General features: G+C 38.7%; 1 protein-coding gene across 2 annotated transcripts in view; it reads right to left on the reverse strand.

Annotated features, from left to right (window-relative positions):
• COL19A1 (collagen type XIX alpha 1 chain) overlaps positions 1 to 20,443 on the reverse strand; it is a 341,119-nt gene extending 320,676 nt beyond the window's left edge. The window contains exons 1-2 of one of the 2 annotated variants that reach the window (XM_023230284.2): positions 20,374 to 20,443; positions 6,764 to 6,890 (exon numbers count right to left, since the gene is read on the reverse strand). In XM_023230284.2, the coding sequence (XP_023086052.1) occupies positions 6,764 to 6,854 (91 nt within the window). In that variant the 5' untranslated portion in view covers positions 6,855 to 6,890; positions 20,374 to 20,443. Of the gene's footprint in view, positions 1 to 6,763; positions 6,891 to 19,367; positions 19,584 to 20,373 lie in introns of those variants that run through there. The other variant, XM_023230285.1, reaches the window with a different exon arrangement.
• Positions 20,444 to 20,951: the final 508 nt, after the last annotated feature.

Below are 20,951 nucleotides of genomic sequence, written 5' to 3' on the forward strand. Positions count from 1 at the left end.
TTCAGAACCTCCATACTGTTTTCCATAATGGCTATAACCAATCCACATTCCCACCAACAGTGTGCTAGAGTTCTCTTTTCTGCACATCCTTGCCACATTTATGTTATCTCTTGTCTTTTTGATAATAGCTATCCTTATAGGTATGAGGTAATGTCTCATCATGGTTTAATTTGCATTTCCTTTATGATTAGTAATGTTGAGCACTTTTTCATATACCTGTTGGCCTTTTTTATCTCTTTTTTGTAGAAATATGTATTTCAATCCTTTGTCCATTTTTAAATCAGATTATTTGTTTTACTGATACTGAGTTTTAAAAATGGTTTATAAAATTTGGATATTAACTATCAGATAAGTAGTTTGCAATTATTTTTTCCCAGCCCATAGGTTGTCTTTTCATTTTGTTGATTGCTTCCTTCACTGTGTATAAGTGTTTTAGTTTGATTTAGTCCCATTTATTTACTTCCACTTTTGTAGCCTGAGATTTTCATGTGATATCCAAAAATGATAGCCAAGGTCAATGTTGGGGAACTATTCCCCCATGATCATTTCTGGGAGTTTTATGGTTTTTGTTATTACATTTAGACATTTTATCCAATGGAATATAATTCAGCCTTAAAAAAAAGAAAATCCTTCCATTTGCCACAGCATAGATAGACCTTAAGGATAGTATGCTAAGTGAAATAAGCCAGACACAGGAGAAAAAATATTGTGTGATCCCACATGTGGAATATTTTTAAAAAGAGCTTAAATACACAGAGATAGAGAATAAAACAGCATTTATCACTGGTGTGAGGAGGGTAGGAAATGGAGAAATACACTTTAAAGGATACAAAATAGCAGATATGTAGGATAAATGTATCTAGAGATGGAATGTGCAATATAAGGACTAACAAAATACAATAAAATTGTATTGCCTTTGAGATTTTCATTTAATAAGATTTAGCCACTCCTTACAAAAATAAGTAACTATGTGAGATGATAGGTATGTTATTCTGTTCACTACAATAGTCATTTAATTATATCCATCCCATAATATGCTATAGACCTCAAATATACACAATAAAATTTATTTTTAAAATGTCTATACCTTTTTAAAAAGATGCACTGCTTAGAGAACCTTAATCAACAGATCTTTTCCAAAAGCAAATGCAAATGTTTTTAACAAATTCATACTAAGATGTTAATAACTATCAGCCCCACTTTCCTCCTGATTTAGCTTGAAGGACCTGGGCAAATTACAGAGTTGGTGGGGAGTATTGAAAAGAGCCAAAGGGGCCCCGCGTGGTGGCTCATGCCTATAATCCCAGCACTTTGGGAGGCCAAGGTGGGCGGATCATTTGAGGTCAGGAGTTCAAGACGAGTCTGACCAACATGATGAAACCCCATCTCTACTGAAAATACAAAAAATTAGCCAGGTGTGGTGGCACATTCCTGTAGTCCCATCTACTTGGGAGGCTGAGGCAGGAGAATCGCTTGCACCTGGGAGGCAGAGGCGGAGGTTGTAGTGAGCCGAGATCGCGCCAGTGCACTCCAGCTTGGGTGACAGAGCGAGACTCAGTCTAAAAAAAAAAAAAGAAAAGAGCCAAAGGAAGGCAGCTAGATCATATTTGGGTATATCATTATTTTATCTAGATTACCTACAAAGAAAATACATACTTTAAAAAAGATGTTTATCCCTTCTCCTTCCAAAAATTAGAATCCTGAGCACCTAAGAACAAGTCATCCAAGAGGAGTTAAGATCACAAAGCCAGCCACTCAATGGTGGAGCAGAAACAAAACACAAGTTTCCTATAACCAACTTCTCCCCCTCTGTATTGAACATTGCTTCTTAAATACATATTTTAAACAAAATAATAGCATACCTAAGAAATTATCTTCATTCCTTAGTAGAAGTGCATTATGCTCCCACCCTCAGTTTTAAACGTGTGCTTAAACACACACACACACACACACACACAGAGAAAATCACTTTTCCCCTTAATCTCTCTGTTTTATCCTACTGGTTTGACCTCCTATTGTACTGCTAGGCATTCTAATCTTAAGATCACATCACATCTTTTGTTAAACATTTTTCCTCTCATTGGTGTGATACTTCTTTTGTTTTTTCCCCTGAGATGAAGTCTTGCTCTGTCACCCAGGCTGGAGTGCAGTGATACGATCTCAGCTCACTGCAACCTCTGCCTCCTGGGTTCAGGCGATTCTCCTGCCTCAGCTTCCCAAGTAGCTGGGATTACAGGCGCCCGCCATCATGCGTGGCTAATTTTTATATTTTTAGGAGAGACAGGGTTTCACCATGTTGGCCAGGCTGGTCTTGAACTCCTGACCTCAGTGCCTGCCTCAGCCTCCCAAAGTGTTGGGATTACATGCGTGAGCCACCGAGACTGGCCCAGTCTGATACTTTCTATACCCATTCATATAAATCTTCAGTTTTTCCACTTTTTTTATTATTCCCTGAAAGTATGTTGAATTCCTTTTTTCTCCTCTCAAATGGCTAAGGAGCTCAGACCAGCTAAAATCCAATCTTTTAATGTTTTGTTTTTTTCAAATGATTTAATACCTAAAAGATCTGTGTATACTGCTGATACTCAGACTGAAAATGGACTAGTTGCTCTCTGGACACAGAGGCTTCTGGCCTTAGGAAAAGCCAGGGGATGAGGTAATTCCTTGGGTACTACAAAAACAAAAGGGAAAATCAAAGTTATAGTCATCATACAAAATAAATGGAAACATGTTCTGTTATACTCTTTGCAGTTTAGTGAGGGTTCTTGTATTACTTACACTATTAATACACCAGTTTACTGATTGCAGGGAAAGAAAACATAATTTGTCTGGTCAAGATATAACTTATATTTTAACTTTGCTAAAATGCACATATCTCCACACATCTGTACTTTAATAACAATGCATTATGAATAATACAATATGACAATATTCAATTAACTGTGAAATAAGGCTTCCAAGAGGTAATGAGGGGCATACATTCAGAAGCCTGCCTGTCCACCTGATATCCGGGAAGGGTCTACAGGGCAAAGGTTGAACATCTTCCAAGAGGTTTCACAGTACAGGATTTATTGCTTTGGCGAATTTATCAGAGTCCAAGGTCTAGCCTTTGACCTTGCAGGCTTAGAAATCAGATTTTGACAACACAGAAAGCACAGATGCATTTCTCAGGAGCCATGTACCCTCACACCCCCTCCCCCTCATTCACTTGACTCCAGTCTCCCGGTTTTTCTTGCTGTTTCTCCCACATGCCAAGCATGCCCCTGCCTCAGAGCCTGAGGACCAAGTGACTGCTTCCCAGGTGTTCACGTGCCTTGCCCTCACACTGCCTTCATGCCTCTGCTTAAATGCCCAATTCTTCCAAAGAAAAATACCTAGTTAGAAGCTATATTATTAATTTAATCATTGTGAAGCTTTCCTCCACTTTCAAAATTTAGGAATTACAAAGTACATTTGTCAATGAAGGATTTTTACATGGTACCAATGTTGAACACAAGAATTTCTTAAAAACACAAAATACAATTCTCTATATAACAGCATACATTTTACTCTGAGTTTAAGCATGAAGTGTTTGCCAACTAGTAAAAGCCACATTTTGGAATAATAGGTTTTGTAATTCTTTGTAATTAATAGAAAACTACCTTAGAAGGGTTTATGTGAATAGTTACAGGCCTAAATTTAAATTTATAATCAAGTCAATCTGGACACTTAAACTGAAGATTTATCATAATGAAAAGAAAATGTGTTACTTAAAAGGCATTCTGTCATTTCCATTTATTTAGTCTGTTTTTTTTTTAAACTCTGGTTTTCTGTTTCTTACTGCTTTTTATGATGATATAGTACTTTTGCCTTAGAACAGATTAAAGAAAATAGATGAAACTTTAATTATTTGATACATAGTCTTCCATATTAGAGGAAAAAGTTTTACGCAACTAATTAAAACAAATTTTGAGATTTTCTAGCATTGTATATATTTTAACACAATTCTCTTCCCCACCTTCCTTTGACAAGTAACTGAGCTGAAACTGTCATATTCAAATGGAAGTTCATTTGCAGTAGGAAAATAAATAAATATACCTTATCCTGTGAACTCAATATAATAGGAAAATTGAGGAAAGAATATGAAATGACTGAATTCCTAATACCTTCAAAATTTTAAAATTCAAGTTATTATTTAATCTCTCCATATTACTCTTAAATTCTGTCCCAACTGGGACAATTCCAGGTAATTATGAAACATATCGTAGTGTTAAGGTAAAGCAATTAAAAGGTCCAATCTATCTGTCATATATTTAGGTTTAATAGTAAACTGTTGACAACTTCACAGACTCCAACACTGAAACCCTAGCCTCTCTCTCAGATTTGTTATATTTTATTTTTAGATGTAATCACTTCCCTCCGGTAAATGGTTAGTGACCACACGCACAGGTCTGCACATGAGGAAACTAAAAAGGGAACCTTGCACTGTGAATCAGATACACAAGACACAAGAAGGGTCTCCTTCCAGGCCATGCCCAGCGTGTCATATTCTTCAATAATCCCTTTGACAGTGCTGTGCTGACATTTTCAATTAATGCAAACGATACTTGAAGTTAAGCAATTTCCATCACACGTTCAGTACGTGTTGCTTTACGAACACCCTCTATCAAATGGCATGATAAAAATAACGTACTTTTTTTCTTTTATTAATTTCCCTTAATGCTTCATGTTAAGCGAATCTTGTTAGAGTTCAGATTAATTTTGAATTCACACTGTTGGGAAAATCATTCAGAAAGATTAATTCAGCAAAGTAAATTGGATAAGAATATATGCATTTTGGTAGTCCTATACATCGTGTAACCTGATTAAAGACTTGAGATACTAGAGCTACAAAAGCAAACATTCAGGGGAATCCCAAGATGGGGAAGTGTTAGTTATGCAAGATGATTACGTTCTAGACATCTGCTGTATAATACCGTGTTTATAATTAACAGTACTGTGTTATACACTTAAACATTTGTTAAGAGGGCAGTCCTCATGTTAAGTGTTCTTATCACAATTTTAAAAAGTTACTAAAGGTAAACAATAAAATAAAACAACAACAAAAAAAGGAACCTTGGCATAAAATGGTGCATAAAATGCAAGGTAACCAGGTGAAAGGGAAAAAAAGAAAACCAAAATGTCTGTTAATTATCTCAAAGATAAGTGTTTCTCTAAGAGTTTTCCTCAGATAATCCTGCATTAGATTCATCTGTGGAACTTGTTAAAGATGTAAATTACTGAATCTCACCCCAGTATGACCTGCAAAACGGGGATATGTGAGAGGAGGACTCAGGAATCAAATATGTCAGGTGATTCTTTTCCACACTAAAATTGGAGAACCGTTTATTTAGGTCCTTCAAATCCTTGCTATCATCAAGAACATTTACTACCCACTAGCATGTGCCTAAAAACTGTCCCTGTTTAACCAAAGATTAATTCTTCCTTCTAACTAAAAAAGTCCTGTCATCTCAGATTAAATTGCAAAGCACATTACCTGCTATATTTCTTTACAAAAAGAGACTAAGAAATTCAGAAGAGTAGAAATAGTATCAGAATAAACTCCACTGCCCTATGCATCTCTTTTCCTTTTTTACATATTGTAGTTGCCATGAGTCACAGCTGATTAATTTCTCACTGAAGAAAGAAAGTGTTTCCCCCCACAAATTGTATGACAGCCACAGGATGTCTTTTGTACAATAACAGAATATTCATACTTTCATGTGGATTATTTTAGGAAATGCACCTTCTGCCATATAATAAAAAATCATAATGACTTACATAACACTCTGAAAGATTATGATGTGTTAGATCTTTATGAGTAATTGTATTTTATGAGTGTCTCAAACTCAAAAGTCTCTACTAGAGTGGGTTTATACTTGTTTAGCAAAAATTATTGAAAAAATATTCAAATAATAGGCACAATAATACAGTCTCAGAATACATAATCATATGTGATTATCATCAGAATAATTATATGTGATTTTTTGCATAGGAAAGATGAAGTTTCTCTTTCCCTAGCAAATGCCTTCTCCAATGTATCTAATTCAACCTTGTAATAGGAATTACATTTAGCTAAGTAACTTACACACACTCAATGTTCAAGAAGGGTCTTCCAAATTAACTACATAATCAATTTCAAAAAGCAGAGGTGAAGGTAAATATTTCAAATGATCCTTAAGCCTTTTGGAAATATTTATGAAAAGACTGATAAATTTAATTGCAAATACTGTCTATTTAGTTCAAAAAGTGCTCTAAAGATCTGTCAACCTTTTGTTTGCCTCATCTAAGATACTACAAAATGAACATATAATTAAACTACATTTCCTTTTATACTTCCTATCCAATTTTTCACTTTTACTTAATTAAGATTAGATATGTCCTTGTTAATCCTAATTAGTAATGAGTTTCCATACTTATAACTTGAATAATTATTGAAGAAGAAAGGGAAAGATATATAATGTCATATATACACACAGAGGCACACATGCATATATGTATACTTGTAAATATTGAAGATGAAAGGAAGACATAGACTAATATACTATGCATATGAAAAAAATAGGTAATTTTAGGAATTCCTAATGTACATGATGGGAAGATCGATGGAAGAAAGCAATGAATTGTAATTCATTCTGTTATAGTAGATTCATCTATGGCCTTTTCAATCTTAACAAGATTTGTTTTAATGATTTAAAGGCTATAAATAACATTTGGTGATTAGGCAAAGAGTTGGCCTGGATACCTGTCTTGTCCCTAATGGTCACGGAAGTGGAAGCAGGAAGCAGGAACATTGACATCCAAAGCCAAAGTTTCCAAGGGCCAGTGAGTCTCATTGTGCCTTGAAACCATGTGAACAAGTGGCCACAGATCTGCAACAACAACAACAAAAATTTGAATCCAGTTTATTGTATGCAGCTCCTTTCAACATCTCCAGAAAATCTTACCAAAGCAAAAACAATCAATTTTACATCACATATCATCATAACAGGATATATGATTATACATGCAGTTGTGTATCTCAATATCTTAATCTGTATAACAGCTCTGAAAAGATGTTCAGATTAGTTTCTAGTTAGTTATTGATGTCGATACAGCTTCTTATCAGCTAAATTTTCTCTGCTTTTAAATTTTTTTAAGCAACTACGCTTACAGTGACACTTTTTTATTTTTAAAAACTGGTCAAATACACATAATATAAAATGTACATTCATAACCATTTTTAAATACACAGTTCAGTGGAATTAAATAAATTCATATTGCTGTGCAACCATCCCAACCATCTGCAGAACTTATTTCATTTTGCAAAACTGAAACTCTGTGCTCATCAAAAAATAATTTCCCATTTTCCTCTCCCCTGACTCCCAGCAGCCTTCATTCTACTTTCTTTCTTTATGAACTTGAGTAATCTAGGTACTTCATATAAGTGGAATCATTCAGTATTTGTATCTGTGTGACTTTATTTCACTTAACATATGTACTAAAGGTTCATCATGTTGTACATTGTGTCAGAACTTCCTCCTCTTTTAAAGCTGAATAATATTTCATTGTATGTATATATCACATTTTGTTCATCTATTCATCCATCAATGGACATTTGGGTTGCTCCCATCTTTTGGCTATTGTGAATAATACTGCTATGAACATAGATATACAAATACCTGTTTGAGTCCCTGTTTTCAATTCTTTTGGGTATACACCCAGAATCAGAAGTAGAATTGCTAACAATACAATAATTCTATTTTTAATTTTCTGAGAAACTAGACTACTGTTTTCTATAACAGCTGCACCATTTTCATTCTCACTAACAATGCACAAGGGTTCCAATTTCTCCATATCTTAGCGCTTGCTATTTTTTCTTTAAAAAAAAATATATATATATATAGGCTGGGCGCGGTGGTTCACGCCTGTAATCCCAGTACTTTGGGAGGTAAAGAAGGGCAGATCATGAGGTCAAGAGATTGAGACTATCCTGGCCAACATAGTGAAACCCCTTCTCTACTAAACATATAAAAAATTAGTCAGGTATGGTGACAGGCGCCTGTAGTCCCAGCTACTTGGGAGGCTGAGGCAGGAGAATCGCTTGAACCCAGGAGGCGGATGTTGCAATGAGCTGAGATCACACCACTGCACTCCAGCCTCGGCGACAGAGTGAGACTCCATCTCAAAAAAAAAATATGTGTATATATATATATAATTACCATCCTAATGTGTGTCAGATGGTATCTCACTGTGGATTTGATTTGCATCTCCCTAAGTATTAGTGATGTTGAACATCCTTTCAGGTGCTTACCGATCATTTATATATCTTCTTTGGAGACATGTCTATTCAACTCCTTGGCCCTTTGCCTTTTTTTTTCTGAGACAGAGTTTTGCTCTGTAGCCCTAGCTGGAGTGCAGTGCCGTGATCTCGGCTCACTGCAACCTCCACTTCTAGGGTCCCGATTCAAGCAATTCTCCTGCTTCAGTCTCTCGAGTAGCTGGGATTACAGGCATGTGCCACCGTGCCCAGCTAATTTTTGTATTTTCATTAGAGATTGGGCCGGGCTGGTCCTGAACTCCTGACCTCGTGATCTGCCCACCTTGGCCTCCCAAAGTGCTGGGATTACAGGCATAAGCCACTGTGCCCAGCCTCCTTTGCCCTTTTTTTTAAATCCAGTTGTTTGTTTTAAGTTGCCTATGCTTTTGCATTGTATAATATACAATGATTCACATTATTAAAATATAATTTTATTATTCACAAGTCTGTTTTTTCTTCTGAATAATAGTTTTACATATTTTGGCTTAATTGATGTCATGTTTTCTATAAACTTAACTATGTTGTTATTGGATTGAATAATCACTCTTACTGAAGTGATTACTGTACATGTGAAAAGTAATCTTGCCTTATGTTTATAAAGAAAAAATGAATACATGTAATGCCTACCTCACCTGAGCCTACCATTGACATTATATTTAATGTTAATGTATTACCTCCAATAATTGTTTGTCTTTCTGAATGTATACTTCTATTCCTTTGGTACTGAAATAAAAGATTTAGTAAATAGAACTCCTCTAATGGAGAACTTAAACATCATTTAAATTAATTTTTTTAGTGAAGCAACTAATGCGGAAATAAATTGCAAGTGAAAATATAATGGCTCCCTCCGTGTATTTCGTAATTGCAGTATTATTAAAATAGCTATTCTAAGGGGTCTAAATATGCAAATAAATGCTATATCACTTACATGCATCATTCAAAGTTTAATCAAGAGTCAAATATAAAAGAATTCATTACACCAGTGTCTAAATTCTATCGATAGACAGTCTTTAGAAAAAAACTAAAGCCACCATCTTCTTTGTGTGTGCCAAATAAGACCAGCATTTTAAAATTAATTTAAGATTTCAGATCTTTCTGGATGAATAGCTAGAAGCAGCAATTGCAATATTAAAACTGTACGTGTAGTTGTAAATATCAAACAGCTGGTTTTAAGCCTTATTTCTTTTGAATTCTCTCATCTAGATATAGTCCCAATCCTCATATGACTTTGCAAAGTTATCCTAGCTATTATTTCAAATCAGTTGGTAGCTGTTAAAGAAATTAATTCTATTTCAAAGGGATGAACTCATAAATAGTGATCTGATTTTTAGAGAAATCCACGGTTATATTTTTAACCAAAAGTGATTTCTATCAGTTGATAAATTAGTACTTTGGCACAGTGGTGACAATCATGGCTTCATGTCTGGACTCTGCTAGTTGTGGAGAAGCCATGTACCTTCTCTAAGCCTTAATTTATTCATCTTCAAATTGGAAATAATACTAGGAATAAATTATTTAATGCATGTGTATTATATGGGGTCTTAACCTACTCAATATTCAAAAGGTACCTGAAATTATAATTGTTTGCTTTACATATTAATAAACAATAATTGGAAAAATTTAGTTATACCTTTCTCTTCAGCTTAAGGTTGATATTGATATTTGGACAATGGAGAAGTGTCAAAGCAGCCTAGAAATTTATGTTCACTGAAGCTTTGGTCCCTGGTACAACAACAAAGAACCAGAGGGCTACAAAGCTATAAGCATATGAATTCGATCTTGACATCTCCTAATTACTTCCTTGAGCCACTTAGCTTCTATCTCATTTATCCAAAGTATTTGCAGAATGTAAGATTTATGGTCAGTTAACTAAATGTTCTAGTTATTGAAGAATTGCCATTCTACTATCCTGAAATGTATCTCACCAAGTTCAGCAGGAACTTAAAAGAAGAATCCTTTTCTCTTCCCTGCTTCAATTCTTAGTGGCACTTCCAATAGCCGACTATTCTTTCCTTCCTGAAACCCTCTTTTATTGGCCTCCCTGATTTGACACTCTCTGGGATTTTCTTGTAAATATTCTCAGACCTTTCTTCTATCTGATGTCTTAATAGTGGGATCTGTGAGCCCTCCTGTCCTTTCTTTATAATGTCTCCTTAGGTGATGTCACCATTCTCTTGGCTTTAAATATTATCTGTAAGATGATTAATCTAAAATTTACATCTTCCATCCAGTCCTCTTCACTGAACTTTAGACTGTGTATCCAGCTGCCTATTCAAAATTCCCTCTTAGATGTCACACAGATATCTGTAACTTAATACATCCAAATAAACTCCTGATTTCCAACCACAACTTGTTCTTCTCATGCTCTTCCCAGTCTCAGTAATTACTACCCATTAAAATGCTCAAACCAGAAATCCAAGGACCCCACTGATTCTTCTGTCTTCTTTATCCCCATCTCCTACTTCCAAACCATCAACAAGTCATGTCAAGGGTTACCCCAAATACATCTCACATCCACTTATTTCTCTTATTTCTCTGCCACTATTCTAGTTCAGATCACCCTGGTCTAGACCCCTCAACAGCTTCCTAATTGGTTTCCTCCATCCATTACTGAATTCTGAACACAATTATTCTGTACATAGCAGTAGAGAACTTTTCTTGAAATGAAAGTCTGATCATGTCACTTCCTTGCTTCAAACCTTTTAATGGTTTCCCATTGTACTTTGAATGTAGTCCAAAAGCTGTTCTACAGTCTAAAAGTTCCAAATAACCGGTCCCCTATCCATGTCTCCAGCCTCATTTGGTACCATTCTTTCCAGTGATGTCCTGTATGTGAAATTGCCAGGCTGTTTTCAACCTCAAGGTTTTTGTGTATGCTGTTTCCTCATCCTGGAACATTCTGTGTCTTGTTCATCCTTCAGTTTTCAATTTAAATGTAACTATGTGGAAAAGCTCTAACCTGACCAAGAAGCACATTAGTCTCTAGCTTAGACATTATTTTTTCTGTATACATATGTTTATTGCTCCCCACTCAATTCTAAGTTTCATGAGAGCAGGTGCTATATGTGTCTTGTCCATCACTATATCCCAGGTGCCTTGCACAGTACTTGGAAAATCAGAGACTCAATAAATGTTTGTTGAATTTTTAAAAAGTAAGAGACTGCCAATTTACAAATCTTGAGATACAGTGAAATATACTTAGTTTGGAATCTATAGTGATCATTCAATATTTAAAAATAATTCTTAAGGCATTACAAGATCTTAAAATCTTTCAAGGGTCATTATCATGAATATTATTTCTCTTTGCACATTTCCTTTTTTTTTTTTTTTTTTTTTTTTTTTTTTTTGAGACATAGTCTTGCTCTGTTGCCCAGGCTAGAATGCAGTGGCATGATCTCAGCTCACTGCAAGCTCTGCCTCCCGGGTTCATGCCATTCTCCTGCCTCAGCCTACCGAGGAGCTGGGACTACAGGTTCCTGCCACCACGCCCAGCTAATTTTTTGTACTTTTAGTAGAGACGGCGTTTCACCGTGTTAGCCAGGATGGTCTTGATCTCCTGACCTCATGATCTGCCTGCCTCGGCCTCCCAAAGTGCTGGGATTACAGGCGTGAGCCACCGCGCCGGCCTCTCTTTGCACATTTCTAAAATGTGTTCACTATTTGAGGGTTCTATTGCTCAGATCCTGATAAAATGGAAGTGTAGACCATTCAGCTAGAAACATTTGAAAAACTTTTCATCAAGGTCTCAGAATAAATCCTTGTATGTGTTTTAAAAACAAATTGTTCAGATCTTAAACCTTGCTGGAGACACTGGCAGGTTGACCTAAACAAAACTGACAAGGGCAAAGTTTCCCTTGGGTCTGAACCTCTCTTTTTCCTGACCAGAAACCTCTCACCATTTCCAGACACCTGCTGTTCTCAGGCTGCTTCTTGATGCTCTGAACACATCTCTGGTATCTTCCCTGGATTTCTCAATTATTGGCTTTGTCCACAACCTCCTTCCTCATCAAAACTTGCCATGTTTCCTTCCTGTCCCCGCAGGTGCCAGATAGGTGATTATCAAGACAGATTTACAAATGAATCAAAGTCAATGTTATCACACTTTAATGTGTTGCTCCTCCCAGATAAAAGTTAAGCTATAATATAGATCTTTAATGCTTTCTCAATGGAGTGGCTAATGAAGAACCTCAAGCTAATATATGTGGATCCTGAGGTTTCTTAAGGCCCTCAATTTTTTTTCTCAAACTTGTCCAAAGACGGCTCACAATACATGTTAAGAAGGCTATGGAGAATATTGGTGCTATGATTTGAATGTGTTGCCCAAATTTCATGTGTTAGAAACTTAATCCCCATTGTCACAGTATTAAGAGGTTATCATGAGGGTGGGTCTGTTATAAAAGCCAGTTTGGCTCTCAGTGTGCACCTCTTGCCTTCTGCCATGTTATGACACAGCACAAAGGCCCCCACCAGATACAGCTGCCTGATCTTGAACTGTTCAGCCTCCAGAACTGTGAGCCAAAATAAACCTCTTTTATCTGTAAGTTACCCAGTCTTAGGTATTGTGTTATTGCAACAGAAAATGAGCTAAGACAATTGGTCACATAGGGTCTCATTTTCTGAAGTAGAATTTATTTTATATATTATATTTTATTTTAATACTCATAGTAACTAGAGAGGCAGCCGCCCAAAACATTAACAGGGTGCAGGGCAAGAGGTCTGTGTACCGTATGTTTAAATATTTGAAAGTGAAAATAAAGCTAATGACACTGATAAAAAATATGTTTTCTCATTTTACTTCAGCAAATACCTTCATAAAGTCTTGAAAGTCCATGTCAAGTTAGAATGTAACAGAGCAGGTGATATGGGATGAGTCAGCCTCTGGCCTGAACCAAAGTTCATCCCTCATTTTTTTTCATTCTTGGGTCCATCTGCAGCTTGAAAGGCCTCATACACACATATGTAAATATGCCAGTAAGTCAAAGCTCAGTCCTCCTGACCATTCCTTGGGCCTAGGAGTGTTTACACCTGTGGTCTTTCTCTGGGAAGATGGACCCAAGGACAGGGTCTGTTGGACTCTGCAGGGGGTTAAGGGTCATTTTTTTCTGAGAATTTTAGGATCTTGGCTATCCAGAGACCTGTCTAGAAGCTCAGGTTTTAGGTGGGCAGATCCCCTCAGCTCTGTAAACTCCTAACCCTGAGAGCAGGTACACATCCAGAGCAAGACTATAGTTGGGTGTTCTAAAATGTAGGGTCCAGAGCAGCCCTAATGTTGGTACTGAAGACAGGTATCAGATCCCATACTACAGATAAAAAAACACTAAAGCTCATAGAATAATCTCAAAGCCTGGGATTCAAGTCCAAGACTGCCTGACTAAAATGCTTTTACTGTTATACCTTAATGTTTTCTCTCAGGATGTGGGACAGACATATCACATTCCTATATGCATTCTCTTAAATTTTCAGTTATTTCTATCAAGATTCTGGCCAGACCCCAGAGAGTTTTCCAGTGCTTCAAAGCACCAAAGTCACAATGGTGAGTGTGCCCAGCACTGGCAGTCTTGAGTAGACAACATTGATGGAGCCTATAAACCCTTAAAATCCTTCAGACAGCCCTCCCTATAATATATTTCTTATGGCAACAAAGAGAGAATAAATGGCTGAAGGCCTAGCCCTAACCTCTACCCCATCCCATTATTCTCACCATCATTTGTCATATGGAATAATTTTGGGTACCAGTCGGGTAAGTGAATTTTTAAAAGCCATTGTCCCTTCAACTTCCTTAATCAAGCTCTTGAAATCATTAAGGCACCTATCCAAACCAAGTATATTTGAATAAGGATATAGATTTTTTTAAGTTCTTATTAATCTTTATTTTTTTTTAATCTTTATTTGTATATAGAGAACACAAAATGAATAGAGAGGGACATTAGGAAACCTTAATCATTACTCATTACCATTAATCATAGGCATTAGGAAACCTCATCCTATCAATAGATATCCTATTGCTACCTATTGATATCCTATTAATACGTGGCCTATAGATATCCTATTGATACCTATTGATAGGATGAGGTTTCCACTATGTAACAATCACTGGGGATAAATCAGTGAGCCAAATAGGGAAAGTCCATTGTGGCAGTCTGGTTACAGAGCTCAAAAATAAACAAACATCATGTTTTCTTTGAGAGAGAGAGACACTGAGAAGTAAAAAACAAAAAAACAAAAACAAAAAAAAAACCATCACTAAGAATAACATGTAGGGCCGGACATGGTGGCTCACACCTATAATCCCAGCACTTTGGGAGGCCAAGGCAGGCAGATTGCCTGATGTCAGGAGTTCAAGACAAGTCTGCCCAATATGGTGAAACCCCGTCTCTAGCAAAAATACAAAAGTCAGCCAGGCGTGGTGACAGGCACCTGTAGTCCCAGCTACTCGGGAGGCTGAGGTAGGAGAATCGCTTGAACCCGGGAGGCAGAGGTCGCAGTGAGCTGAGATCACAGCACTGCACCCTAGCCTGGGTGACAGAGCAAGACTCTGTCTCAAAAAAAAAAAAAAAAAAAAAAAATGGGCTTGCTAAACAAGATGGTCAGGAGCCTCTCAGCACCAGCTTTTGAGTGAGCCAAATCAAATCTGCCTGTGAATCATTAATATTTTTACTGTTATGCCATCTAACAATTTAAAGTGTTCTTTGTACATCTTTGAAACTTGGTGTTAGGTAAAAAAGGTCAGAGTGTTAAAGTCAACACCAAAATAGAAAATAATATGTAAAGGACACGTGAAAAAAGAGAGAAAGAGGAGGAAATAGAAAGTGAATACTTATTTGCTTTACATAGGTTGTTACATTTAATGTACACAGCATCTCAACTCTCAAAAAAGTAGATGTAATTTGTTAAATGACTCAAATAACTTATGTTTTCAGAGCATTTATTATGAAGGGAAACAATGCGTGACTGTGTAGGAGGTTGATTTTTAAATCGGAACTTCTTGACCACCATCCAGTATGCCTATACATACATAACTCCACCAGGAAAATCTGGTCATACTGTTATGAAGTGACACATTGTGTAAATAAGCAAAAACAACAGGTGTTACACATCTGTTCTTTCACCAATCTTTAGAATCTATCTTTAGTGAAGCTATAGTAGAGTCTGTAAACTATTAGAGAAAACTAGCTGAAGAGCCAAGCCTATAGAATAAAAAATTCAAGCCAATAATCAGGCAAAATATCCCTAAGAGTTTAGGACGAGGTTTGGCATTATTTCGTAGTTTTATCCGTGGCTGGAGTAATGAAATTGAAGTAAATGTGCAGATGTCTTTTGCAATTTAGGCAAAGTTTCTGCCCTCATTATATTCTACAGAAACCTCATGACCTACACATTTTAATTACAGGCATCATCATTAACTTAGGAACTCAAGTTAAAAATTTCAAAATCATCTTCAATTTATTTACCCCCTCCCCATATCAAATCTCTGTCAAAGTCTATCAAATCTACTTGTAAATGTCTTTTGAATCCGTACCAACTTTCTTATCCTCACTGAAACTGCCTTAGTTCACGTTTTTACCATTCCTAATCTGGAAAACTGCAATAGACTCCTAACTGGATTCCTGTCCTCCATCTTGTTTCCTTTATTTTCACCTCCTAACTTCTCAAGAATTCTATTTCTAAAACAAAGATCTAGTCACTTAACTGCCCTGCTCAAAGTTTTCTGGTGGCTCTTCATTGTCCATTCCAAAGTGAGGCACGCAAGGCTCTTTTACAGTGGGGTCTTAACTCATCTGTCCAACCACCTGTCAGGCTACCTCTTTCCAAACACTCTTCGCCATCAAATTATTAACAATTCACAGGTTTCTGCACATGCTTTTGTGGCTGCTGGAAAGTCCTTCCAATCCTCTCCAATCTGGAAAACACTTACTCTGCCTTCAATGTGTAGCTCAAATGCCATGTCCTCTGTGAAGTCTGTGAGAATCATACCAGGAAGAGTTCACTACTCACTGTCCTGTGATCCAACAGAGCTCAATACCCACTTATGCTTCTGCACACTTTATACTGCACTGCTGTAACTCCTTTGTATTCTGTCTCTTCCCTATATTGCACATCTTGGAGGAAACAGATTGCATTTTATTTATCTGTGTCTTCTTTAAACTTGACATTTAGTAGGTATTCATGTGATCAATCTGTAGAATGATACAGTCTAAGGCAATACATTTGGACTAAAAATAAACAAATGAAAGGTTGGGAACCATTAAGTGATCTAGACAGGTATGGGCTTAACATCTGTAGAATGATGTGCATGAAGAAAAGAATGATAGAGAAATAGAGTACAAATTACTAAAAGAAAGCTCAGTGAACATAATTTCAGTTACTTAGTGGGACAAAAAATAGTACTATTGAAGTTGCTCTCTGCCTCCACAGAAAGCATACTCCCTAGTTCCCAATGTTTGTACTATGAAATATGTCCAACTCTATCACGTTTCCTCAGTTTTGTTATTTCTTCTGTTACTTCCAAACAGTCTAAATCCAGAGGGTCTCAAACCTGGGATTTCCTTTGAGCACACTTAACCTATTCTCTCCCTTCTCATCAACTTGTCTGTTTTACCCACTCACTTCTCTGAACTATGATTTGTTTCTATCAACTTTTCCAGGACCATTCTCAATTTCAACCATCACAACTGACCTGCAATTTTTTTTTTTTTTTTTTTTTTTTTTTTTTTGAGACGGGAGTCTTCCTCTGTGGCCTAGACTGGAATGCAGTGGCGCAATCTCGGCTCACTGCAAGCTCCGCCTCCTGGGTTCACGCCATTCTCCTGCCTCAACCTCCCGAGTAGCTGGGACTACAGGAACCCACCACCACGCCCGGCTAATTTTTTGTATTTTTAGTAGAGATGGGGTTTCACTGTGTTAGCCAGGATGGTCTCAATCTCCTGACCTTGTGATCCACCCGCCTCGGCCTCCTAAAGTGCTGGGATTACAGGCATGAGCCACCACGCCCAGTCCCCATTTTTTTCTGATTACAATTATCTTGCCCTGTTGTTTTCCACATATATATCTATATCAATGATCCAATATCATCTTAATATATAATATATGGACATATTTTCAAATTCATCAATTTTTCCTATTTTTTTTTCCAATTTGAAGGGCTCTACTAGTTCTCTGATCGAATAATCTTATGACTTCACAATTACTTTTGATTTCTCTTAAAGAGAGGAGGTCAGAAATCCTTTGCGCTTCATAACGTATGCATAGATAACAGAGGCCTAATAGTCCACTCTGCATTCATCATCTTTCTATCAAATTTAATATGCATCTTGCTCACCTGATTATTTTATTATTGGCTTATAAAATAACACCCTAAAAAGTCTGTTGTTTCTCAGCCTCTCCTTTCCAATCTCTCCTTGGCAGGTGCTATCTGCTCTACTCATCTCAGATTTCACCCCTGCTTGGATTCTCTGTCTTACCAGTCACATGACTGTTTGCTCCCACCTCTAAGCCTTCACGCATGCAATTCCTTCTGGCTGGAATGCCCTCCCTGCTGGATCTCTCCTGCTAAGCAAGTTACTCTCTGCCTGTTTAAGATGTACATCCTCAATGTGGCCTGCCTCAGATGACTCAACTCTGGTCCTATTCATTCTGGGTTTTTTTTTTTTTCCAGCATCTTTTCAGGGTTATATATTAGCATCTCTATAGCCCTGCTTCCTTGCATTTCCGTTTATTTTTCATTCTTCACTTGAATTTTCATTTGTGATGCCACTTAGTCACACTACCATGGTTTCTAACTTCATATCTTCTTCCGCCTCTAGAACCATTGACTCTGTGTACCCACATTGGCATTTCTGCCTGCTGGAGAAAATAAACTAAAATTGCAGCAAGAGAGATTAAACTGGAGGACCAGAAAGTAGATGGAAATTTTCCATTTTTGGAAAATACCATCAGCTCCCATCTGTTTTGGATGGTTTTCTAGGATGAGAATGATTCAGATATAGAGATGATGTCCCAATTGTGATAATAATCACATTTGGGTTTCTTTCACCTTTTTGCTCTTTCTTGGACCTGTCCATTTCAGTTTCAGGTTCACTTTCTTGCTCTTCTGCCACGCTGTCTCCCTCCTTTCCCAGGAAACCCCACTTAGGTCCCTTACCACTTAGAGAGCTCAGGTAGGACAAAACCTAATGGAAGCACCTGCCAGTTACTTTCTCCATTTTCTATCCCCTAGAGAGAGCATACATTTTCTACGTCTGGGGGTCACCCTCCTCTTTTTCATCCTGAAGAGATATTCCTACACAAAAACCCTGTCAGCCCTCCACAGGAAGGGGCATTTATGCATGTTTTTCACCACTGGAATACCTAAATATCTCAGCTTTGCAGGCCCATATCAAAGATCTCTCTACTTAGAGAGGGTCCTGCAAGTTTCCCACCACTCAACAACAAGGAGATGCTAAGACCACACATACGAGCAGGGGCTTTATTCTTTCTTTTTTCCCTTTAGTCTCCTAAAGAATTATCGTGGTGTTTGATTTGGGCAGAGAGGGAGGCGTCGGTGTTCTCTCCTTTTTTTGGGGGGGGGGGGGGGGTGGTTGACAATAGGTATTGGAGTGCTTTTGTTTCATCTCCTCCATTAACAAGCAGATGTAAATTCCCCTAGAACAGAGCGATTATCCTCACATCTTAATCCTCCTCAGACTTATCCAAGCAGAAGATGGGACTGAGTCGTCTTGGAATTGGGGGTTGAGGGAGGTGGCACAATTTATTTCCCTTACCCTTCCATCTCCCAATCTCAAGCCGTGGCTCATGATCACTCCCTTGCCTCTATTTCCGGATTGTTCTATTGAAACTACTCATTACCAGCATTCTGGGCCCTCCTCATTTTGCTCTGCAGCCCACTGTCCCCTGAGGCTGACAAGGCACGTTGGTCCCCTCTGCCTCTTCACCTTCTCATCAAATGAAGCTCCTCTGGGGCTCCTAGGTCACCCGCCTGTCCCCCAGCTCCTCTGCCCACCCTTTTTCCGGCTTCCCGCTCCCTCGGTAACCTCTAAGGGGGTTCGCTTACGCGCCCGCCTGCTCTCGGGGAGCTAGCGTGCCCGACGGCGAGCTTGGTTCCGGGCCAACAAACTTCCTCACGACCCTGCAGCGCCTTAGCTGGGCCGCCCGGCGCCGCCTCCTTGCTCCCGGCCGCGGTGGCGGCGGCGCGGGCGCGCTCTCGGTGGTGGCCGCGGGACTCTGACAGCGGAGGCGGCGGAGGCTGGGGCCGAGTCTTCCTCGCTGGGCAACTGGGACGTTCCCGCGGCGGCGACGGCGGCAGTGGCTGCAGCGAGGACGGCGGGGACGGCGGCGGCGCTCTGGCCGGCTGCGCTGCGCATGCTGCAGGGTAATTAAGGAACACGGCCGAACGCTCCGGGACGTGGCGGGGCTGGAATCCCGGAATCCCCACCCGCGCCCGCGCCGCTCCCCAGAAGCCGCACTTGGGAGAAACACCCGCATGTGGAGTAGGTAACCCCGGGCCCGAGGGCAGCGCAGCGGAACCCCGCGTCTCTTAGCTTACGCCCCTTAACTGGCTCCCTCGCTTCCAGGGCTAACACCGTCAAAAAAAAAAAAAAAAGAAAGCGCTCTAACGGCATGAATTGATAGTGAGTTTGTTTTGCTCCTTTAACCCCTCATTTTTTTTTATAATATATTTGATGTCTGTCCCTACCCGCATCAGCAGTGCTCATAGTTCCGCTTCACAGACACACATAGCCAGAAAAACCACCTAGAACTTAAGTGTAGTGCATGAAGCCTGCATCATGTGAACATAGGAACACGAACTACATGATATGTAGCACATGAGAGTGGCCGTCTCCTGTCAAACGTTTTTGGTCCCGTCCTTAAAGCACCTATGGGAACGTATGCAGGTGTGCATTATGTATCCACCTAAACGTATTTCCATGTGTAGCACAGTTTTTACATTTTCTTGAAAAGCACATGCACACAGATAACCAGAAACACGAGCAGATAACATAGCCCGGGCATGTGTGAGAGGGCAAGTGCAGGGCCGGTCGCAAAGCCGCGCAGCTTACCTTGAATTCGCCCTCAGAGGCGCGGTGGAGTCCGGACAGGGCTGCGGCAGCGCCGAGGAGTGAGCTCCCTGCGAGTGGGGAAGGGGGACGCATCTCTGCCCTTATTAGTCTCTCCCAGTGTGACCCTCCCACTCCGCGAGGACAGAGGACTCTGCAAGAAGGTACTCAGCCAACTCAGGCACAGGTTTTCTTTAATGACAGCAATGTCGCCTTAGAGCTGGGAGTAATGCCTTTCAGGTTTATGCTTTACTAGCAGTTTCACAGATAAAATGACGGTTGGATGCAGATGCCTAGAGTTTCTCACTTCTGATCATGAAGTCTCTTCAAAGTATTATTGTATGTGGCAAACGTTCACAAGTAGGTAATTGGCTTTTTAACGATTGGGCTAAGATATCATTTGTGTTTCATTTTTTCACTTTTATGTCAAGAGTTTATATAAAGTTAATTAAGGCAGTCTGCCCACCTTCTCATCACGCTCATATGTAAACGTTTGTTTGGCTTGGTTTTTCTCAGCGTCCAAGAAGTATTTTGTGATTTTAAATACATCTTTCCATGTACTGGTGCTTCCAGTCTTGGCT

This window comes from Piliocolobus tephrosceles, chromosome 5 (assembly GCF_002776525.5).
Source record: "Piliocolobus tephrosceles isolate RC106 chromosome 5, ASM277652v3, whole genome shotgun sequence".
NCBI classification, from domain to species: Eukaryota; Metazoa; Chordata; class Mammalia; order Primates; family Cercopithecidae; genus Piliocolobus; species Piliocolobus tephrosceles.